Raw genomic sequence first — 25,390 nt, 5'->3', positions numbered from 1 at the left:
AAAGCAAAATGAAGGTTTTGGAGTGGCTTATTTAAAGTTTTGACTTAAATTTGACTTAAATTTCAAAATCTGAGCTTTTACAATTATAACCTTCTGTTACACACCCAAAGCTTTAATGAGACAAGCTTAAGATTAAGTACTTTTATTAAGTTTAATAGTAAGATTAATAGGGAGCTAATGTTACCTGTGATATAAATGTGTGTTTCTGTCCTCAGGTGGACGTGGAGACACTGGACTACCACCACTACCTGCCACTGTTCTTTGATGGTTTAACTGAGACTGCTTTTCCGTATGAGCTCTTCGCCCGCCAGGGAATCCATGACATGCTGGACCGCGGAGGCCCCAAGATCCTGCCTGTCATCCCCCAGCTCATCATGCCCATCAGGAGTAAGTCTGGGAGGGTGCCCGCACTCACGGTTTACCAACCACACAAAACAGAGCTCCTCTCTCACGTGACCCAGTGTGTCATGTCATTTTACCTTCGCTTCACTCTCTCGTTTTCTCAGGGAAATGTATAGTCACCTGGAGACAAATCCAAGTCAGTTACAGTGTTAGTAGAAGCGAGGAGCCGGATTTAACGTGAAAATCACATCTTTAAAGCTAATTAGAAGGAGAGAGAAACCACAGATGAAGTTTTAAATATGTGTAACTTGACGGTTTTAATGATTACTTTTCAGGGCTAAAGTCTGCTTTGCAATCACACAGAGTTATTATCATGGCAATTTTCTGTGATGTTAAAATATAGCAGCCTTTCAATTAGCTTTGGCAACAAAATGTCCTCATCATCTTCATCATCATTTACATTACTTTTCCAAACCTTTGTATATGTAAATATTATTATTATTTTAACACTGATAGACAGCAGAGTAATCATCTCAGACTTGAACTGCAGCCTTAATAAATATTTTTGCATGTCATTATTTCATTATTCACTATTTGGTGGCAGCCTCATTAGCTTATGATCTCTGACACTAAAAGGCATTCCTTTTACTGAACCCATGAACTGGCTAGGAAATTGTTCACTGAGGTTTCAGGAGGAGAGAGTCATTGTACTGCAAGGCCTCTGCTTCTACGTAAGCAGAGGTCTTTTTGCAATCACAGCCAATGTTGGCTTCACTATACGGGCATGGAGGCTATATCTGCCGTTACGCTGTGGGAAGCAGGCAGGAAAGGACCCAAAATGCAGGACTCTCGGAGACGGAACTGAACTCAAAACACAGCTTTATTGCTGGAATTACAGATTACAAAACTAAAACTGTAACAAGTAACAAGTAAAGTAAGGAATTACTATTGCAAAAAAGGTAATTCGATTACTGTTACTTTCCCTTTAGCACGCTGCGTTACTGCGTTACTAAAACTGATCTTTTTGCAAGAGTGTCTCATGACAATGACGTAAGCGACTGCGACGTTTGTGGCAACAGCTGTGTGCAGATCAAAAATGGATAATATAATGAGTGCGGGAGAGTTTAATTCTGTAAAAAGTGACAAAAACATTACCGTCCGCTGTTCACTGCGTGGGAAGAAAACCTTTTACAGCGAAAAAAAACCCTAAACTTCCAAGCAAGCACCGAGTGCACTGCCACTGGAATGTGAAATTCACAGAGAAACTGCCGTATCCTTCCACTGATCTCTGCGACACACCTGCACCAGGGCAAACCTCCGCCTGCCCCACTCCTGCTATACAGGTGAAAATAGAGCAACAGGACCGCTGGGTCATTGATTTTATTTATTTTCTGCTGTGTTTTACTCTCATCTATTTGAAAGAGTGAGTGTAAACACAAAAAACTATTTTATTTTATGTGCTGGAATGTACAGAAAATAGGTTTAAATATTAAACAAATTTCTTCCAGTCAGAGAATGTTGCATATAATTTAATGTATGCTTGATGCATAAAGTTAAAAGATTAAAACTAATGAAACAAGTTTTAAAAAGAGACTTTTTCATTTGGTTGCATTTTATATGATGGATTATGCAGAAAAAGTAGAATTGGGCTGAAAGATCTCTTGCTTTATTACCTATTTAGGGTGTAAATCCTGTTTTAAAAAGTAACTAAGTCACTAATTAGTTTTGAAAATAAGTAATCAGTAAAGTAACAGGATTACTTTTTTTTCGGGAAGTAATCAGTAATCAGTTACTGATTACTTTTTTCAAGTAACTTGACCAACACTGCTGATGAGAAACTGAACATTTTGCACACAAGACAAGTGACTATCAGAATAAAACAGGAAGTGACAAGAGCACTGAGACTTGGACAAGGACATTTGAGCTTTACACTACAGGGGATAAAAAGACATGGAAGCAAGCAATAGCCAAACTAGAACACAAGAATCACATGACAGACATGACCTAAAGACAGAGAGTGAGAGAGCAAGGGACAAGAAAGAGAGAGAGACAGACATCACAGGGCGCTACAACAACACAGGAAACTAGACACAAGAGGACGGGGAACACAGAGAGGAATGATAACAGAAAACCTAAAGCCTAGATAACAAACTAAGGCTACAAACGGAGATCACAACTATAATAATGAAATACTAGGAACAGAATATTAAATAAACCTGAATCAAAAGTCAAAACACAAAAGCTGGGTCATAGACTGGGACCATGAAAATGAATTTCCAACCGTGAATATCTAACTTTCACATTTGAAAATCACTCAAATAAAGGGCCTGGTAACATTATAGTTAGGAGTAAGGGGCAAGAGTTAGAGGGTTAAGGAATCTGACCTTAATGAAAATGGATTTCTCACTTTGGTTTTATAGATAATATATATTTATTATATTTACATACATATCTTTTTTAGACTTTTCTCAGACTTTGCTTTGGAGATTCGATGCAACAAAAATAGAACAACATGCTTTACCAGGAAAAGAATCACCTGTCTTGCAGTCTGCTGCTACAGCCGCTTCTAATATTATACAACCAGTCCTGATGTGGCGTCCTAATTTGGTTTCGCTGTCATACAGTTCCTATTATTGCATTAACCCTCAGGGTGAAGCGTCCTTGTTTTTTTTTCTGTTTTTCTATTTTTCATTTGCCGGAAGACGCTGGCTCTAAAAGTATGCCTGATAATCTGCAATGAATGTGATGACATGCTACATTTAACTCTGTCATCATGCTGTGCCTCCTTACCTTTCCAGGCTGACACGTTTACACGCGTGCGCACAGTCTCTCTCACGAAAGGTTGTGCCTGAGGGCGAAGTGGTGTACGACTTCAAAAATAGACTTCGGAATTCATAGGGATGCGAACAGGAAAGGTTTCATGTGCAGCAAGAACAAGGAAGAACAAGGAAAGAAGAAGTTGGAGGAATGCAAAGTGTGGCTTTGTTGAAAGAATTTCAGCACATGCACAGGCACAAAGTCTCAAACACACACACACACACACACACACACACACACACACACACACACACACACACACACACACACACACACACACAGAAACTCTTTTGTTTGGCGCCACTGCCAAGTGGAGTGTCAGTTTCAAAGTCGGAGCCTTTAAGTGGCGCCCAGTGAGCCTGCGGTAGTGTTCATGTCATGGGCAGTTGGCTGGGGGTGTGTACGTGTGTGTGCTTCTTGTTTATGTGTGGGTGTTGGATGTCTGTGGAGGCAGAGGGGCATGACGGCCAACACCAGGCAGGGCTGTTGGAGACACAGAGACACGGTGACAGACTGACCCTGGCAGAAAGTCGCACTGAGCACAAGCTGCTCGGTCTTAACTGTTTCACATCATACAGTGTAACAACTCCGAAGTGTCGTGTGTGCGTACGCTTTACTGCTTTATAACAACCCAGATTCCCAAAAGTTGGGATGCTCTGTGGAATGTAAATAAAAGCAGAATGCAGTGATTTGCAAATTTCATAAAACAATATTTTATCAAATGATTATGTGAAAATCTACCATTTTAAGAAAAAGAGACAGGCATATGTTTTTCGATGTGTAGCATCACCTTCTCATTTAACAACAATAAATGAACTCAGGAGACCAGTTGGTGGACTTTTAGGAGAGCAGTGTTGTCCCAAATTTGGTCTGATGTAAGATTCTAGCTGGTCCGCTGACCTTGATCTCTGTTGTCATAGTTTTCTTTTTATAATGTGACAAACATTTCACTTGTGGGAAGGTCTGGACTATAGGCTGGCCAGTTCAGCAACTTGTACTCTTCTACTACAAAGCCATGCTGTTATGATTAATGTGGTTTAGCATTGTCTTGCTGAAATATACTAGCTCATTCCTGAAAAAGCCACCTGGGTGTGAGCATGTTACTGCTTTAAAATCTGTATTTACAGCTCAGGATTGACGGTGGCTTTCAGATGTACAGGCTTGTTTTTCCATCTGAGATGCAGCTTTTGTGGCTTCTTCTTTGCATGATAGAACTTCAACTTACATTTTTGGGTGGCACAGAAAACTGTGATTTCAGGCAGTGATTTCCATGTTTCTAATGCAGTGCCACCTAAGGGCCTAAAGATCACAGGCATCTGGTGTTGAATGTGAAGCTCGCCCTTTGTGCACAGAGTTTTCTCCAGATTCTCTGAATCTTTTGATTGATGTTTTTTTTCTCTTGTTCAAATCCACCTTCTCGTGTTGAAGCTGGTGAAGATGGCCCTTCCTTTCCTATGCTGTGAGATTGAGGGTTACTCCAACCAAAACCTGCAGCTGGTGGAGAATTGGTTCATGAGATGCCACTACACTAAGCAGAGCAAGGACTACCAGCTGCAATTCAACCCCGCTCAGCTGGAGTTTGTTGATAAATGAGATAACCAGTCAGTGCTTCAAAGTTTTTTGTCAATAAGTATTTATATTAATAATTAATTTAAGCACTGGTTTGCCTTCTTTTGCTTGCACAAGTGTGTTTGCAACCTCCTCTACCACCACAGATAGATTGTAAGTCTCTATACAGGCACGTGAAAGCAAAATGTCTATTTGGCCCTCTGTAATGAAGCACTCACTTTACACACAACTAATCATTATACACAGTGGTACTTGGCTACTCAGTAACCCAGACAGCATTTTATAAGTTCAAACCGCTCAGCAGTTTTGGCCATTTGCCTTCTGGAGGCCAGACCAAAGGTGATGGTTATGCCCCTAATGAAAACACACACTTCGCCCTGATAATGGAATTCTAAATGGCTTGCTCCTTATTAACTTTTTCGTTTATTAAAAATCAGTCCCGTTTTGCCATCCACAAGGCAAAACCGCCAGTCCGTGTCTCTGTTGCAGATTAATTACTTTTCTATGGCGTTGGAAAGAAGGAGGGATGGCAGAAAGAGGAAGAAAGTAAAAAGCCATCCACAGTTTCAAATGGCAAGATATATATTTTTCTCCTCTGACGTTAATACATCTTCAATGTGGCTGGCAGACTCTTATCTGCAGAGCGACTGAGCCACATCAGGCCCTGGTGAATTTTGATGATGACTGCAGGTTACCCAATGAGAATACACAATGAGGAAGGCTCTGGCTGACATTATACTCTGAGGCCCCGGTCCTCAGTGACTTAAAGACTGAACTCTTTCCTACTGTACACCATGCTCCCTTTTGCTTGCTTTAGAAAGAAAACCTTACTGTGGGAAAAGAGGCGAGAGCATTTAATATATTTTTGTGGCGTTGACGCATTTCAGAAGGCTTTTTTTTTTCCCGGTGTGTGTTTGAAATGACAAATGGTTTGCTATGAAACATCAATTTGTGTAAGTAAAGTCGTAAAAAATGGTTTTGTTCAGCCAAACAGATCCAAGGTGACTCAGGAGACAAGGCAGAATGTTTTTGAAACGCCGTTGTTTTGGGCTTTCTCTGGCGTCCTTAAACAAGGAGGAAGATTCTGAGCCATGCCTGCGTGCAGTTGATTGGCAGAGCATTTGTTCGGCTTTGAACTAAAATGAGACTTTCATTACAAGGAGATCCTCAGTTACGCCTCTGCACGAGAACATCTTCATCTGATCTCAGAAGTGTATTTATACCCCGAGCGAGAACAATTCACTGCTAAACTCTCCGAGGTGTCGCCCCTGCCTCTGACATTTCACAGGAAGCGGAATACGGGGTCAGCGTTGTTTTATTTCCACGCTGAATACGAAGCAGGCCTTAGCATGAATAGATGATTATTCAGATTTGTCCCAACACAGGTTTTAAACCAGCATTAATATATCAGGCCCTCGGCTGCCTTCCACTCTGGCTCTTTTAATTTTTTTTTCCTTTCTCTTTTTCTTTTTTTTTCTTTTTTGCAGTGAGGCAAGAGTGCTGATGAATAATTGAACAGTCCCGCGGTCCAAATGTCACAGCAGGGAAAATTGTTTGCGCTGGCTGGTAATTAGAATTTCATTGTTTGTTATGTAGGTTTGAAATTCCTGTCATTCCACATTCCACCTTATCTCGGTGATGGCAGATATCACTGCGCTTGTCTATCCGGGGGAGACACTAAGGCAACGATGGAGAGATGGCGTGAAGCACAATACATTTGCTCATTCAGCACACACTCATTCACTCACTCGCTCACTCACACACTCGCACATTGTCGCCGACACAGATAAAGTCACGCTCCTTCTCATTCTCCTGCTCTCAGATGGACACAAAGCAGTGGCCCTGGTTCACATAGTCTTTTATGAATGCCGTATGCAATATTCCTTGAACCTTTGAGCCTCATGTTGTTTATGTGACTCTTCTAACATTGCGTAACTTGGTTCGTGTTTTGTTACTGCCACATTCAGCACTGCCTGTGCTCGTGAATGAGGCTGACATTTTTGTCCCATTGCTTGTAAAATGCTTGCACTGGAATGTGCACTCATGTACGCGCACACGTACGGGTACGCTTGTGTGTGTGATGTGTGAGTGGTGTATGAGAGTGTGGCTCCGTGTGCTCGGGACTGCTCCATGTTTGCATATTAGCTGTTTTAACACTTGCACTGAGTGATGCAGTACGCTGTTCTCTTTGCTGCTCACACACAATCTTTTAGGGCTGGTGCCCTTTTCCTCTTTCTCGATTAGTCTTATGTGAGTTCGAATAAGGTGCTGCAGCTAGGTATGGGTAAATTACTATTTCTACTAATGACTTGAAATATATATTGATTCTAATGTACAAAAGACTTAAATAGCAGTCAGAAAAACAGAGATCCATGAATGAATGAATAGAGATTCATGGAAGAATTCTGTCATGGCAGAGATCGCAAATGTCCCTCCAATTCCTCTGAAAGACAAAGGGTTTAACTTGGCTGCACACAAACATGTAATCCCACTGGTTGGGTTAGTTACTGTTACAGGTTAGTTCGAGGCAGGTAGAACCACTTTCAGGCTCCATTCATTTAGACAGGGACTCACAGTAGCAGTTTCTGGAAGTTAATTAGTCATTATTCTCACTTCTGGAAGCCTTTGAGCTACATGCAGGGCTATTCATATAGTGTTGCTATCAATTTTGTTACAATCAATTTTGTACTCATCTTGAAGCATACACTGTAAAAAAAATGTTGTAATATAAAAGTATTTTACTGTGTATTTTACAGTTTTGTACTGTTTTTCTAGAATATCATTAAATTTACATAAATAGACTGTGATTTTACATTTCAAATGTAAAATAACATAAAATCACTGTAAATGTAATAAAACATAATTTTCTTGTTTTTTAAATATATTTGTCTGTACATATGCATATTTAGATTGTTAAAATACATTCACAAATGTATCATAATTTCACAAATATCTGTCCATTATTTGAAAGATTGAACTGTTAAATTCAAATGTAATGCTATGGAAAAATATATAAAATGATTCTTATAAACTTTTTTTACATCAAATAATGTTATTTAGGGCGATCGTGGCTCAAGAGTTGGCATTTCGTCTCGTAATCAGAAGGTTGCCGGTTCGAGCCCCAGCTCGGACAGTCTCGGTCGTTGTGTCCTTGGGCAAGACATTTCACCTACCACCTACTGGTGTTGGCCAGAGGGGCCGATGGCGCGATATGGCAGCCTTGCTTCTGTCAGTCTGCCCCAGGGCAGCTGTGGCTACAACTGTAGCTTGCCTCCACCAGTGTGTGAATGTGAGAGTGAATGAATAGTGGAATTGTAAAGCACTTTGAGGGTCTCAAAAAGCGCTATATAAATGCAATCCATTATTATTATTTAAACCAACTGTTAACTGTATATTTCTGTACATTTAAGTATTATTATTCATATTGCCGCATTCATTGACCTTGTTTATAGGTAATTTCATTGTTTAATGAAATTACCTATAAACCTCTGTCAGTGCGCCCCAGGGTGGCTGTGGCTACAATGTAGCTTGCCATCACCAGTGTGTGAGTGTGTGTGTGAATGGGTGGATGACTGGATGTGTAAAGCTTTGGGGTCCTTAGGGACTAGTAAAGCGCTATACAAATACAGGCCATTTACCATTTATTTAACATTTTAATCACATTCAAATGTTCCTAATTTAATGTTTAAAAGCACTTGAAAAAGGCAAAATCCTATGTAAAATTTGGGCTACAAACTGTATTGTCATTACTGAAAATAACCGTATTTTATTTAGTTAGTTATTTAGTTATTTTCTGTTATTTTATAGTATTATTTTGGCGCCCCAGCTGCCGGAACATTACTGTGTTTTTAGGATTTTTTTTTTACAGTGTACAGTATATACACACGTGCTGCCGGTAGAAATTGTGTTCATGAGTTTGTGCTAAAAATACAAAACTCAGAGCTGCTTATGTTTATGATAATCTGTAGACTTTATCACGAAGGACAGCCTAAATAACTCCTCCACAAATATGCAGTGCTGTTTCAACACTGTCCAATCAGTGTGTGTGTACATATATATATGTGTGTGTGTGTGTGTGTGTGTGTGTGTGTGTGTGTGTGTGTGTGTGTGTGTGTGTGTGTGTACAAACCACTGATATGGGGGTAATAATCCAGAAACCTTTTTTATTTCGTTAGGTTTTGTGACTCGAGGGCAGTGAAAAGAAATTTCACCTTTATTTTTTATTTAAAACTTATTTTTAGCAAACTTTTTCTTTTGGTGTGAAGCACTGTGCCACTCATTTTGTCATTTAGCCATGTTTCTGATGATCTTTATAAACAGGTTCAACATTTCAATAGAATTTTTGGAACCCCCAGCTTTCATGTTGTCTAAGTGCTAAGGAACATTCACATGTGGGTTTGCAGGTAAGCGGTCCATGTTGACAGGAAGAGAGGGATGCCATTTATTGCAGTAGTTTTGTAAGGATTGTCTATTACCTAGTTTTTAAATGTTTTTTTTAAATAGCATTTTTTCACTAAAAATAAGCAGTTGATGGACTCCCAGAACGGCTTTCTGGCTTCTGGTGAATGTCAAGTATTTCCTGCCTTTTAGTTCTGTTTTTAGCCTCTACCACCCGCGACAGGGAATGGTAGAGACCTGCTGTTAAAGAAAACTGCTACAACCAGTCCACACTGAACAGATAATCAAGCTGAAATTCTAAAAAGATCTCCAAAGCAAAGTCGATTCAGAGTCAGTCATTAAGTTGTGGCCTTTGTTCCCTGTAACAGAAACAAAGATCTCTTTAGTTGCAACATCAACAGTTTATGAAGAGGAGGAACCAGATACCTCCAGTTGGCCAAGATGACGAAAGAGCTTTCCTGTGAATTTGTGTCACCTCACGTTAAACAAACAATTTATTGTGTTTGAATGTTGTCATCATCAACATGACTGAAAGGCAAACCTGTTTGATTCCTATCTTGAGTGACTTGCCTGTCGACTGACATTTGTTCTGTGGCATTTAATATTACGACAGCTTTACTAACCAAAGTCAGTAGCATAACCACGAAGCAAAACCTGTGGCTACGGTTTCTCTAAATTAGCGTGGAGCAGTTGATATCCTCATTCATTGCATCTTTAAAGTCAAATGGCTGGCTTTAATACTTCTGCCGTGTCCTAGTATCTTTTACCAGATTGAAACTGTATAATAGCGGCATTTCTCTGCTATTCCTATTTTCCTCACCATCAACCACAGGCTCTCAGTGTTTTTGCACTCCGTAGCTGATTTCTTTGTTTTTGACTATTTCTTTTAAAAGGTTTTTCTTTTTTTCATGCCTTTCATATTTGTTTTTCTAAGTGCTTACAGGCAGAATAGTCAGTGTGATGGTATTGCAAACCCCTTTTTGTGAAAGTAGGCGTCAAATGACAGTTAAAGGTTTCATGAAGAGACCTAACTTTTTTTGGTGGGGATATACTGTTTTAGACTGCACAAAGGGAATTACCAGTGCTCATTCAAAGGGCCACATAAAATCCAAAGCAGCCGAAATAAAACAACAAGTATGAATATGCCAGTCTTAGAGGCTAATAACAAGTTATTTTCTAGCCCTTTCCTTTCTGTCTTTCATCTATCTTAATCTCTGATTTGACATTTGTCTTATGTTGTTTTCTCCCCCTTTTTTTCCTCTCCATATTTGTCTCTCTGGATCACGAGCTCTCCATTTCTCCCACCATCATTCTCTTTTGTTCTCTCTATCGGTGGGAGATGGAGTTAAGTGCAGCTGTAGGCCAAATAGCCCAGTGATTGGCTCTCACTTACTCCTGCCTCCCCAGTGCATTTGAAATCACTGATTGCAGACAAGCTAGTCTAAATCAAAGCTCTGCTTTAAGGAAAATTCTTTCAAGGAAAAGGGAGTCTGCTAAACCCATTCCCAACGCAGATCATCGCCTTCACTTACATGAAGAAACAATGTGTAAATTGACTGTATTTAACTGATATTGCTAACTGATATCAAATTATGTTGCTGCCCTTCAGATGCCCTGAACACAAGGAACCATCAGGTGATGTGCACCACCGTGAAAGTCCTGCAGCACCTGGTGATGTCTGCAGACAAGGTGGGAGAAGCTCTGGTGCCCTACTTCAGGCAGATCCTCACCGTTTTTAACCTCTTCAAGAACAAGAGAAGTGAGTTTCAGGCACCAAGCTCTGGAGTGTTTCAAGGACAGATGATGTGGGAGGTGTTTGTCTTTTGGAGCAGATCTTGTGTAAGCTTGTTCTAATATTGGCATGACTGCAGAGCAGCAGTCACGGGGGGAGGGGCATGAACCAGGTGATTTGACAGCCCTGAGAAATGCCACGTAGAGGTTAAGTGTCTCTTTTTATTTGAGTCCAACTAAAAAGGGATTCTGTTTTCTGCATTTTCTTTGCTGTAGACTCAAAGCTTCTGCCCTCGAGTCCTTTTTACTTTTCCTCCTTCCACTTAAGCATCCACTTGACAGAGAAGCTCAATTTTGTCTTTTCTGCTGTCAGTCAGGCGGCATTGTGCAGTGCTGTTGAGGAGGAGACTTTGTCCTTGCTCTCACTGAAAGGCTGCACCTGGGTGACACCAGGACCTGGGGAGATTGGCATCAGATAGGCAGGGCTCTTTGTGTGGCTGTGTCAAAGCACTTAGGATGGTGTGACATGATGTGGACCCATTGAAGGCTTAAAGGCACAACCAGCCCCAAACACCACAGCAGGGTGTGGAGACTGACATTGTGAATCAATCATCTAAACACAAGCTTTAACGGGAGAAAACACAAGGCTTTAGTCTCTTAATCAATATCCAATTTGAATCTGTTGTCTCTTTAATTCGCTTACATTTATCTGTTTGTTGAGATAGTGAGAAAAGACAAAGGAGGGAACAGGAAAGCCCGCCTTATTAGCGCACGGCCTTATGCAAATCTCCTCCGTAAATTAGCTGTCAAATCAATCCCCTAAACTGTTTTGAAGCGCGAGTTTCTCCGCCACACCAAAAGCTCCGGAGTCAGCCGGTGAACCTCACCATGAATATATCTGCCTGGTAGTTACCGTGGCGCTCTGTCCACCTGCCTCAACTGCTCCTCTGTCCTCCTCTGGCAGGCATCGATTAAATCCGAGCCAACCTCTCACCTGGCAGGCGTCTCTGCTATCCACCTCTTGAGACCAGCCTCTGCCAGAGAGAGGTCCATACAGCTGCCAAAGCACAGGGCCCAATCTGCTAAACAAGGACAGAGCTTCCTCTTCAGTAGTTTATAGGCATCCGGCAGAGTTTCTCTCCTGTAAAGTTTGACGAGAGTTGAGGCTGAAAATGTTACCAAAGTAAAGTATGTCGGTGCAAGCGAGCGTCTATATACTGTAAGTTCATAGATAGCTGGATAATTTCCTTGTGTTTCCCCCCCGATCACCGTCTGAAGCCTTAGATGAGCTGTCACAATTCATGTTCTGTTCTACCCACTCCCCTCTAACAGAGAAAGATATAACTTCAAATACAGAGAATAGATGCTTCCCTTTTGGGAGGGGGGAACAAACACGGTGTGAACTAGAACTAGAGTTCTTTCTGCCTAATCCACAAATATTTCAGGGTTGTTGTTCTCTCACAGTCTTTCTCTGTGTGCCTTTGTCTTTGTTTCTCTCTTCTGTTTTATGGCTTGTTTATATCAATATCAAAGCTTTCATTGAAGTCCATCTATTATCTAATATTACTTATATACACCTCCAGGTCCATCCCACACTCAGTCGGCTGTCTCAGTGCCTCAGACCGAGCCTCTAGCAGACAGGCACGATCATTGTGTTAATACAGTAGAAGACACAGAAGGCCGGCTAGTTGTGTGTGGTAACTCCCACACTGTAACTCACAGAGCTTGCATGGCATCCCTCTTATCTCCTGCGCCACAACGGGACCACTGTCCATTTCATGCCAAATGTGTGTGTCTGTGTCCACATTTGTGTACGTCTGTCATGAATAGATCTGTTGTATCCCATATGCAGCTGTTGCCTTCAGTGCTTTCTGTCTCTCCCTGCTCACTGTTGTCTGTTTGCCAGCCTTGGGCACACAATGCTTTACTACACATCTATGACATGCCCCACATATACTTGCACATATACCATTGCACGCCGGTCCAGATGAGGCTACACAACCTGACTCTGTTTCTGTCTGCCCAGTTGTTCGAGCTCCGAATCAATAGGCTGACAGCCACTGCTGCAGGGTCAGGGCCACAGTTAGATATCACCGACATCTCATGGCGGGACAGATCCCTTAGGCTGTGTTCCCATGCTTCCGCTGTGTCGCTCCCACTCTGAGACAGGGTTGTGACCTGTTAAATTGGTCTGTATACAGCCCTTATCTGAGCCATTTTTCCAAGGTCAGAGACGGAACTTAACAGCCATCTCCAGAATGGACCCTCGGGTGTCCTTTCACTCAGACAGAGCGCTGGCCCTCTGACCAGAAGAACAGCATTACAACCCACCAACCCACATGTTCAGTCTTTTTGGGGTCCAGGCCTCTGTCATTGTTCAAAGAGAGAAAAATATGCCTGTTTAACTCCGGGCTGCTGGCTGCCATTCTTCCCACTGTCACAGTAATGCGTCATTTTGAAGTGCACAATAATGAGCAATCACATAGTATCACCATCCTTGATGTACCCTTTTGTCTCCTGAATCAACGCTCTCAGCTTTTGTTTGCTTTGTGTCTTTTGTTTATCAACTGTTCTTTGTGTATTTGTCTACGTGTGCATGTGTGTGTGCATGTGTGTGTTTTAGAGACAATGTTGAGGACAGTGTAGGAATTTCTCCAATACGATTTGCATGGCTCTCTTGTTTTCTTGATGTGATGAATCTTATCCCTAATGAAATGCAACAATGTTCCTTAAGAAGGAGAGATGTGCTCCCTCATCCAGCAAATTCCTCTTCTGAGCTCAAAGGATGGGAACTCATCTGACGTACTGTATATCATATCAGGAAGGGACTCTGCAGCGGAGTAAACAACATCGAAAATATATTGCGGGGTTGTGAATGAAGATGAAATGTATGCCAGTACTGATTTTATTTAGTAGATTAGATGTTGGCTAGATCAGTGAATACAGATTCTTTATTACTAAATTCCACTTTTTCACAGTCGGTTATGTTACCTTATGATAAATAGGACCTGGTGAGCTGAGCAGATGTAAAGAAAACTATGAACACTAACTCGAGTTTAAATTTTTAAAAAGTCCTGCATATATGGTGTCTTTTCGACACAAATCACTTCTAGTGGGACCCAAAAATGGTCACTTCAGTGCTCGAAGCATAGCTGGGACGTTAAAACAATTCAACAGACTGGTTATTTAAATAATCACCCCACAGTATACTCCCTAAACATTTCTGCTGTTAAGTTGTGCATTTATAATTCAATTAAAATTAACCTCGGTTTTCAGTTTACAGTAGCAGCCATCTCAAAGCACTTCTGATGATCCCCTATGAGCGAGCACTGGGGAGCAGTGGGAAGGAAGAACTCTGTTTTGGCAGGAAGACAAAGCCAGGTGCAGGGAGGGGCAGCCCTCTGTTATAACCGGTTGGTTATTAAGGGAAAAGATACAACTTAAAATAAGGACAAACTAAGAAGGACTGGCGAGAGCGAAGGATTTCAAACTGTGAATTTATTGGGGATGGCTTATTTTCACAGCCAGCCTCAAGTGGCTATTTAAGTTGCATTTTTTGGACTTTCATATTTGCTTCATTTTTCAGCCCCAGATGTTGGTGCTTGGCTTCAGATGAAGTCTTCAAGTTCAGTTTTTTGTTCTTCTCTATCCATCCAACTCCTTTAATAGAGACAAAAGTGGATTTAACAGGGTGCTCCACATCAGTGGCAAGCATCTTGGTTGTGTGTTTATCAAAATTGCTCAATCATATAGCTTTTATATGCAGCTGTCGTATTAAAGCTGTTGTGTTTGGTGTAGCGGAGACTAAGCATTTAGAAATCTGTACGACCAGGAGGAGGGCCTGGCGTGCTCTGCCACAGTGAATGAAACATGAGCTCGCAGATTTGTCTGGTTCCCAGGGTAGCATTGTTGTTGTTGCCCTGATAATTTTCTTCGCTTATCTGTAAGGTGTAGGTCCTTAAACACCTATTCATCACTGACAAACGCACTCTCGCTGTCTCTCTCTCTCTCTCTCTTACACACACACACCCATAGAAACACAGTTATTCACACTTATTGCTCACACACCAGTGATCTGGTTCATTTAGCCTCTTTTATCTTTCTGCTAGGAATGTGGCCAGCTATGATAGGGTCTCGCCCACATGCATTGCTGAGCCTACACACACAGACACACACACAGACACACACACACACTCTACAAGTTGTGATAGTGGCTCTCTGTCTTCTGTGTCTGGACAACTGGTGAGGTTTTTGTGTTGGTGACAGATGCAGCACTGTGGCTGTATCTTATCTCATGACCGCGCTCTATCTGAGTATCACATGACGTGGTCACAGGCACACTCACAGGTCACGTTGGGCCTTTTTTATTTATACGGCGGCTCAGTTACAGCCGATGTTTGGAATTGAATGGAAATAAACACGGGTAGGTGGTTCACCAGACAACCGCCACCCCCACCCCCTCCATCACACCCTGATACAAGGACATGGAGAGTCATGAGGAAGGAGACCTATTCCACTGTGTTCAACTATGATACTAAGAGAAAAGGCCATCTTGAGCAGAAACACAAGGAAATTAAATCCTTTTTTTTTTCCTCGGCTCATTTTAATAAGACAGAAGGCCAAGCGTATGCCTGTGTACTCAACCACCTGTGCTCCTGTCCACAATACAACATAATACTCCCATTTACTGCCACACCACTGCACTGTGGCGTGTATGATGTTGAAGCTAATTCCTGGGGATTCCCAGTCACAAACATTTGCTTTATTTAATGACCTTTTCCAGCTGCTGTTGTGAAAAATTAATTCACTGCCACGCTTTCGTTGTGTACATAGCAACGCTATGGAGGAGCCGCGCTCGCACAAACACACAAAAACACGCACATAAGCCTATGCCCCCACTATAATCCATCATCTTCCACAGGCACGGAGAGCTCCTTTTCCCCCAGTGGACATCAGAACACACACCTCATCTTCAGCTCCTCTTTCCACATAGCCCCCCTCCAACTGGAGATATCTATCAAACCATCACATCCTGCCGAAACCCCTCCGCCATTACAATACGAGATGAATGGGAGAAACAGAGAGCCAAAAGAGAAATGGAAGAAGATATAGCATGAGTGAGCAAGAGATGAAATCCAGGTATACCGAGTTGCCTGTCCTTACCTGCTGCGTTGTTAGCATGCTTCACAGCACATAATGACTTTTTTTTCTTTCTTTCCTAAAGCTTAAGAAAAGACACAAAGTTGAGGAAAATAGTAGAAATATGGTTTTATATTAATGCCGCCCACTCCCCCCATTCCCCTCCCGCCTACCTCTTTCTATCTCCTTCCACTCCAATACTCCTTGCGCCTGCGGATATGCCCACCTGTCTCTGTTAATTTCTATTGTCAGCAGGTCTGAGGCGGAGCAGCCAATCAGTTGCGAGCGTCAGCCCTTGGGCCTGCAGTCACTCCGCGGCTCCAATTTAAAGGTCAGCTGATAAGCAGCCAGATTCATGCATAATCTGGGCTGCTCCGCAGTCAGACAGGCAGACTGCTCAATGAGCTTGCACACACACACATATCCACACCCAGCATACACAACTCATTCTCTTGGTCTGATCGACCCTCAGAAAACGAAGAAGAAGACGTATTTCACGTGCCCTTTTCTCGCCGGAATAAATGCCTGCCTCTATTGTTCCATCAAGCCACATAATGTACTTTTACTAATTGTTTGAGAGGAGCATCTCAGAAAGAGCCCGGCTTTATGTTTATTGATTTGTTCATCATTTGGTACATAGTGCCTTTCTTGCGATGTGAAGCACTTAGGGGAATTACGGGATCTTTAACAAAGCACATAACCTGGCAGTGCGCTTAAAATGAAATAGAATTTGGTTATTTAGACCAAAATACTCAATTTTGCTCTACACGGGCCTGATATCCACTTACGAGGACATTATACTGCTACTGTTCTATCAAAATTTTAAATGAATATTCTCATATGTGACTCTTATTTTTCTTTTAAAAAAAAAAAGGTAAAAAAAAAAAAAAATCTGGTAATTCTTTGTTTTTACATTCATTGGGCCCCAATATGCCCAAATATCAAAGAGAAATTAAAAATGCATGCTGTGGAAGAGTTCGCGTCTTAGGAGGTTAAGACTAATGTGTGACCCACCTGCCAGTAGGACACAAATGTCAAATTTAGTCAGAGCAATGAGTAATGAATAATATTACAAACTACCACCAGGGGAACCTGGCCTACACCCTGGGAATCACTGCAACAGAAGATGCAGAAAATGTTTTTAAGCTGATGGATGAAGTAGAATGGATGTTTTTCATTATAGAAATACATCCACAGTAATTCCCTTCCCTGTGGTTCCTTGGAGTAGCTAGTTCAGCAATCTTCACTAAAATTTAAATCTTGGATATTTATTGGACAAGAATTTAGGCTCCAGATCAGTCTTCTAAAAGCTGAATGTTTAGCTTTTAGACAGCTAAGATCGGGTTACTGAACACAGTAACTTCTGCTTTGTAGATGAATGTGTAGGTACCGTATCCTTAGTGATGAAACATAAGTCTTCACTTTCAGTGGAGCTGCTCCTTTCATTCCCTCTAAATCCAAGAAGCACCCAATTACTTAATTGGATGAGTTATGAGGGTCCTTTCCTCACCCGATTCCCTCCCATCTCAATGAGATTAACACACTCTGTAATTAATGAATTTGGGGCACTGTGAAACGATTTGCAGGATTGTCCTGGCTCCGGGGGCCTGACATGTGTAACACAATTATCGAGTTGTCGAAACCAGACAAAAGAGTGAGATGAATAGGCCAGCATTAGCTGTGTTTGCTAAAAACAGGTGATCGTTCCAGTCACAGCCTGGATTAGATTCGTGGGCCACTTTGTTGTCATTCAGATTAGAGTGCATGTGTGACGATGGCTCCCGTGTATTCATACGTATGAATCCGCGTCCTCGCATGAGAATTTTTTGGGCTTCCTGACTTGGTAGTGGCAAGCAGAGAGCTCTCCTCCAGCTTCTTCCCACATCATCGTGTTTGACATCTCCGCGGGCAGGCAGCGACAGAGTGCTGGTGTGTGTGCAGACATTTGTCCGGCCCGCTTTGGATCAGCGTTCGCACCCTGCGTCAGGTTGGCTGTCGGCTTTCATAAGCGCACCTCCACGAATGGGTCCGCCGCTTGAACACGGAGAGAGAGAAAAAAGCACAGTTTTGCAAAATAAATAACAAATGGCATTTCTACAGGCTTCTGATTTTGTTGTCTCCGGCAAGGACACTCATAATAAACAATGAATAAAATAGATTTTATCACCTCTGTCTGGATTCGTGTGATACACCCGCATTTCAAACAGGTCACTGTTTGCAAAGCACTTGAGATTTTCAGGCGTCCCTGCTGTGGCAGTCATATTACATCTGCGACTGTCATTTTTTGTCACCTCTGTCTTCTTTCACACAGAAGTTCCACTTTAATGCGGCCAGGAAAACCACTCGGTCACCCATAGTCATTCTCACTGAACCAAACAAAGCCAGAGTAATGCTGCCACAGTGTGCCCCCCCAACCCTACCCCTTTAGAGACCCACACCCCATTACTGCCCCTTCTGGGCATATTTCACTGACAGATATACCCCATTATCTCATCATATGCCAGCCAGTCTCTGCACTGTCTCTAACTGATGTATTTTGCTCATACAGTCAATAACACAGCTTTTTTTTGTCATGTTTCTATCATACAAGAGTGGTATGAACACTGGAATTTTATTTACTTATACCATGTAGGTTCTATTTTATTCTGTTGTTTTTTATTTTGTTTTTTCCTGTTGTCAGTCTGTCTGATCTGTCTGTCCATCTTATCCTCATTTACAGCTCGAGGGAACTTTTTTCCATTATTTTCTTCATCAACTGATGTTCAGTCAAGATCATGGTTCACTCACAATTTTTTTTTTTTGTTTTATCATGACTCCAGAATTCATATTCCAATAATGCCATAATAATCAGCCTTATACAGACTCCAATAGATGGCTTTGGAAAATGTGAACGACAGCACATGTTATTGACTTTTAACTGTTTAATTTTCATATATTTTCAAGTTTTACAGCTTTTCATCCTGATAAAAGCATCCCTACATGGCCATTCATACTGCACCAAAGTAATAAAATAATACAATTTAACAATTAAATGACAGAAAAAGTCCTGTATGTTCCACTATTTCTTTTAAAAGGCTGTTTTCTGTGAATTAACAGAAACCTTTTGATTTATAATTACAGAACAGTCCGAGCAATGTGCTATCAAAACCTTTTATGTTGTTTTACACAATAATTTCTCACAATTTAAACTCAAAGAGTCATTCTGACAGATGCTTTTTTTAAATACAGGAACATTTCTTTATCTGCTAGAAAAACCTGATAAAGAAATGCTGCTTTTTCTTGCAATCATATATTGCAGGGATCAAATTAGCAGTTAAACTTCGTTTTGTCTACAGAAAGGAGAGTTTCACTGGTTCTGCCCACTTAGGATTAAAGTGGGCTATGTGTGGCCTGTCATGTAAAATAAGTTCCCTGACATAAACTGTCATCTGTAAGCTGCACGGTGTTAAAGACGTACATGAAACAAATCTCTCAAATGTAGCACATGACTTCAGTATTCAGCTACGAGCTAACGGTGTGCTCAGAAATCAGTAGCGTCACTTGAAATGTTTTTCTCCATGGAATACGCTTCAAGCGCGTTGCCTTTTCAGTGCTGCAACATTGCTAATGGTTAAATTTCATTTAATAAAGGAAAGATTAATATTTAAATAGGCTGCTGGCGATGTACAGTATTATCATTTAGAATGCACATTGCACATTGTTTGCATAATTAATTCAGTGCAGCTTCATCTGTAAATAATATTGTTACCACACCAGTTGCACAGACACAGAAGACCGTTATCAGGATATGTGTGTGTGCTTGCGTGCGAGTGCAATAGGGCACACTGTCACTGCTGCGCAAACACTGAGAAAATTCCCACTTTAGTGCCTTATTTACTTTCAGGATCTGTTCTGTCACACAAGCGTGAGTGCAGGATACACACACACACACACACTTTCTGTGCCCTTCAAAGTCAATAGAGGGGATATAAACATCAACGTCTACGTCACACTGTCACGTGGAATGTAGAGTATGCAGTCTGCTTGGGATCATATTTTATAGGCAGATTCTTGACCTCTGCGGTGAAAGCTTTGCACATGCTGTGCACTTTCTAACATCTTCGCTTTGGAAACACAGGATCAAAAGATGTTAGGAGCATAAACAAAACACTGCTGTGGTGATTTATACAAATCCAGTATTCCTAGTTTTCTTTTCTATGTATGTGTTGGTGATAACAATGCAAGGTGGACCCTTCATCTAACGCCTTGCAACAGTGGCCACATAATTAACTTTATCTGACTTTCAGTACCAGCCAAGGCTTTAACATTATCTTTTATGCTCCGTGTTTGCTCCCAGTCCTCCTTTTCATAACCGAGCTGATGCATAGTTTTCGCTTTTTCCTTCAGTGTAGCCCAAGTGCTAAAAGCCTTGGCTTCTTTGTTCTGCTCTACTGTTGACCCAAGATAGATGAATTATTCACCTTGAGGTTTGTGGCAGCTCTTGTAACGTGCTGACCCGCCAACCCCTCTGCATGCCTGGGACACTTTACATTACTCCCAAAGGAGATGCACCCATGGTTCTCCTCCTCTCCCCTCAGCTTCTGTCTTCTCCACCACCTCCTCCCATCAAATATTTAGTCTGCGTGGATGGAGAAGCAAATCCCCAGCCTCTCTCGCCTCATTTCTCTACAAGCCTCGATGTTCTCCTTTACTGTGAACCACATCTATACTACACAGATGTGGTCTCACGGTGCTTTGATAGCAAACTGTTTCAGTATCTTCCTCTCACATTTTTCTTCAAAAAATTATTTTTTCTTTCATGGTTGTTTTTAAAAAAAACAAAAAAACAAAAACGAATATATGGAAATATGCTGCTACACCAGGGACATTTTATCTTAAAGGTCCAGGGAAACTTACTATTTCCTTATTCAAGGTAACTCAATGACCAATGACAAGTTAATAAGTTTCCATTTTAGCTAGTACTCTAAAGGTTTCACTTCAACAGAGGTGTACAAGGCTACTAAAAATACAGCATCTTTTAAGTAGTAGTACAATTCATCCCAAGGAGAATCTGTTTTTCTCAACAAAAAAAGTTCACAAAACAACAGTGACTCTGATGCAAGTGTAATATGTGGTGGAGCTGATGCTTCTACACACACAACTCACTGGAAAGAGGCAGCAGTAAGGAGGTGCAGACACAGGGTTAAATACATAAATCTACCCATAATCTTATGAATCATATGGAGTTAAATTTGAATTGTTTTTATTTTTTAAGCTAGGCTAAAATATGTATGTAACAGAGGTGGGACCAAGTCATTGTTTTGCAAGTCTCAAGTAAGTCTCAAGTCTTTATCCTCAAGTCTCAAGTCAAGTCTCAAGTAATGTCAGGCAAGTCAGAGTCGAGTCTCAAGTCACTGGTGTAAAAGTCCGAGTCAAGTCACAAGTCTGAAACTTTGAATTTCAAGTCCTTTCGAGTCTTTAAAAAAAAAAAAAAATGAAAAAATAATGTTGCAGTTATATGCTAAATGTAAATATTAGACCATGTAATTTTAAAATCTGTGTTTTTCTCAACACATGACAAAATAGTGAACTTAGAAAATATACACAAATTGTGAAATTGCACCTCTTTAAAATGCAGCTCAATTAAACTTAGCTCCAAGAATAATTTTCACCGACAGTTCTGAGATAAGCTGCATGTTATTCTTGGATGCGGTTGTAGGACCAGCTTTAAAATCGCATGACAAAAATATCATACATATTAAAAAAAACTGTATCACCAACGTAGCCTGTACAACATTTGCTAGTTAGATGAAGTCAGCTATCTCATCTTAGCATATTTATATGCATATTTATAATTATACGGTTCTTGGAGTGAGTGCACACACTCATGAAGTTTAGTAACTTCAGGTCACTGCAACAAGCCCAGGTACAGTTTACCGACGGATGGGTACAGGGACCATGAAATGCACCGTGTAGAACGAAAGACCATCGTACGTATCATAAGTTTACCAGTCTCACAAATTGTCGTCATAAATTCACATTCGTTAACCGTTTATTAATAGGACCTTTTGAGCTCAACGGTAATTAATTAGCAGTGGAAATAATTTCTGGTACCCATCACAGAAATGTAGCAGTGACAATAATATTGTATGCTGTAATCGTACTGGGCAATTAGTGATACAAAAAACCTGTTTTATCCTGTGAATAAAAGTATATGTTTTTGTCAATGTACCATAATAACAGAAGCGAAACGCAATATTGTGTCAGGATAATTCACTATTTATGCACAATAAACAAAGGAGCATAGCGCGACCATTTCTGTTCAGCGCCAGAATTGCTTGTAACCTATATCACTAATTATGTTATGAAAATGACGTATTAACTACTAAAAAACACTGACCTTCGTGTAAATGCTTGGAGCAGACTAACCTGTGAGCTGGAGTGTTCTGGGACGTTATATTTGCTCTTTGAATGGCTGCAATCCAGGCCATCCGTCGCCTCTTTGTTACTTCGGAAACATGGCTCGAACAATTTCTCTTCAACGACGTAATCCGATAACAACCGATCTCTTTACCCGTCGGCTTCCCGTGGCTGTCATGCGACCGGCTATTGCAGTTAATAATACAACGGCTTCTTGACATTTTTGTGTTTCTTTTTATCGCTGTATAACTGATTTTAATTGAAAGCCTGCGTGAGCTAGTACCGCTTGCCACGAGTTCCCAGAATCCTTTGCGGTTCTACCCGTGAATGACGTCACATTTTCAATCTCTATATAATATGCATGTTAAATTTTATATTTGGGGTAAAATATCAAGTCTTTTCAAGTAAACCGGTTCAAGTCCAATTCAAGTCCCAGGTCATTGGTGTAAAAGTCCAAGTCAAGTCACAAGTCTTAGAACATTTTTTCAAGTCAAGTCTAAAGTCATAAAATTAATGACTCGAGTCTGACTCGAGTCCAAGTCATGTGACTCGAGTCCACACCTCTGGTATGTAATATGATATCTGCTGGCCTGGGGGCAGAAGGGGGCTTTTATTTGAGAGGTGACTCTAAAATAACACAATTCTCTCTTAAAGTTTTGAACACTTTTTCTTTTCTTTCGTTGTTTTCTGTAGTCTGAACTGGGTAGGGCTCATGGTCATTTGTGAGCTCACTCATCTTGGAGTTGCCTGGCAACCGCACCATGACAACGAGAATCCCGGACGTCACTATAGGCGGTCAAGAAGTAGACAGCCACGTGAACTTCAAAAGCAATGAAATACAGAAAAATGCTGCTACTGTTATCATTCACTCTTTGATTTTTAGTCTTTCTGTTAAGTTTTGCTACCCGTGAGACGGTTGTGGCTTATTTGCCAACGTATGTGTGTGGTGTTTTACTTCTTATGTGACTCATCTAACTCTTCTCATCTAATGCCAAAACTATTATAGCATAACATGGTCCACAAAGATATTCCTTCAACTATTTCAGCTCTGATTGTTGTTCATTTTATCATTGAAATCCAATTTTGAAGAAATCACTGATTTGAAACAAAAGTTTTAAGGCTATAGCATGCATATATATATATTGTGTGTGTGTGTGTGTGTGTGTGTGTGTGTGTGTGTGTGTGTGTGTGTGTGTGTGTGTGTGTGTGTTGCACGCAGGTGAGCAAGCTCTGGAGTTGAGCTTGTGTTCAGAGCATGTGTGTTGGCCCCTGAGGGGTCACAGTCACTCTCTTGTGTTTGTCACCATAGTCTTTGTTTCCCACAGGCCTGCTATTCTGGGAAGAGAAAGGTCATCTTCCCCTCGGATACTGGCACCTTAAGGATGCTCATAACTGCACACTGTCTACAGAAGAAGTCAGCAGGTTCTCTGCTGATGATTTTTAGCCTCTTTGCTTTGTATTGTTTTATATTTGTATTTAGAGTAGAGAGTAGTGGAGGCAAACTTCTTATTACAGTAGGTTTCCCTAATTATATATTGTTGTGTTTTCATTTAGGATGCTGTGTATTTGCATCCATACATATGTGTGTGTGGGTGGCCGATGGCAAGCTGAAACAGATGCTGTAGGGTAATTTAAGGTAGACTGAGAACATCTGTGCTTATTGAGTACTGACGTATGCAGTAGTAGAAGCAGGGTCACTTACTTCCTTCTCTAGTTTTGTCTCCCTGTGTTTCCTGGACATATGAAGGCAAAGTAATGGGAAACTGATCCATGCGGGACCTCTTCCCCTGACCCTCTATATATAACAAAGTGACCCACCTATAGATTAACATGAGGCCTCCCCTCATTAGAAAGTACAGAGATTTAAAAAAAAAACAACAACTTTGGTGTAGTATGAATTTCATCACCTGGCTCCATATGTGCGGAGAGATGGGACAGCTGCTTTTCAGCCATTGGAAAATAGCTACTACGATACACACCTCCAGCTTTAGGGGCGAATAAGAGAGGAAACCATATGTTGCTGAAGGTTATGTGAGACCATGCAAATTGAAGCTCAGCTCTCTTGGTCACAAGAATGATGCTTTCAGCTTGAGAATTGTAGTCTGGCAGTTTAGTCGCTGATAAATGCAGGCAGCAGTGCATTGATTGGAGCATTAAAGCGGGTGCGCCACCTTTTTCTCGAGAGTCTCCTGGAAACTCTCATGACACAGCGCCCTATCAATTGGGTGATGTGCATATTGATTAAGTCAGAGATACTTTAGAAGTCCTCACCAACGGGATACGTAAGAAAGGGCTAGATTTCTTAATGCTGTCGGAACAGCTATAGATGATTTAGATTAAACTGCCTGCTAGCAAGTATGATGTGCTCAATATTTGTTTGTGAGTTTTAGTCTTCCCTGTGCGTAAACAGAGACTTGGGTTCCCATGTGGCAGTATTCATACTGCTCAATGCCGCAGTCACCGCAGGGTGGGCTTTTATTAAAGAGTTGTAATGAGTGAGAGCCATCATAAGCCAGTTGCCTATTGATTACCTATAAAGAGCACTCAGTGGAGACGTGCTGTGATCCATAGATAATGCTTTGCACAGGGAGGCTCAACTTACTCTGGTTCCAAACCTCTGCATCGCCAGCCACATCTCAAATTTTGTTGAGCAATTCAAATGGATCTGGCAAACAGGTTGGAGAATGAGCCTTTGCAGGCAGGAGTACACAGCAGAGTGGTAGTGAGTCAGTTTAAGAGATTAAACGTACTTACAATCAGCTGTTAAATATTTTTAAAACACAATTGCTATTTATTTGGTAGTTTGTAGCTCATTTAACAGCCACATAGTCATAGACCGGATATGGACTTGCTACAAACAGCAGTATCCCTGCTAATGCTGCCTCAGTGCTGGAAAAAAAATGACGTCAAAGCAGCCAGACATGTTTTTCAGGGCAAAATCAAAACCTCCCACAGAAAGCAGCTAACAAGAAGGCAATCAGGCAGAATAATGGAG

General features: G+C 41.2%; 1 protein-coding gene across 5 annotated transcripts in view; it reads left to right on the top strand.

The window, feature by feature from the left end:
* pacrg (PARK2 co-regulated) overlaps positions 1 to 25,390 on the top strand; it is a 149,803-nt gene that overhangs the window by 79,303 nt on the left and 45,110 nt on the right. For all 5 annotated transcript variants that reach the window (XM_082516420.1, XM_082516416.1, XM_082516417.1 and 2 more), the window contains 2 exons: positions 216 to 387; positions 10,736 to 10,885. In XM_082516420.1, the coding sequence (XP_082372546.1) occupies positions 216 to 387; positions 10,736 to 10,885 (322 nt within the window). The remainder of the gene's footprint in view (positions 1 to 215; positions 388 to 10,735; positions 10,886 to 25,390) is intronic.

The sequence above is a fragment of the Aulonocara stuartgranti genome (genome assembly GCF_965226115.1).
Source record: "Aulonocara stuartgranti genome assembly, chromosome: 19".
NCBI lineage: Eukaryota > Metazoa > Chordata > Actinopteri > Cichliformes > Cichlidae > Aulonocara > Aulonocara stuartgranti.
Note: the sequence above shows the minus strand (reverse complement) of the source record. Positions and strands in the feature narration are given on the sequence as shown.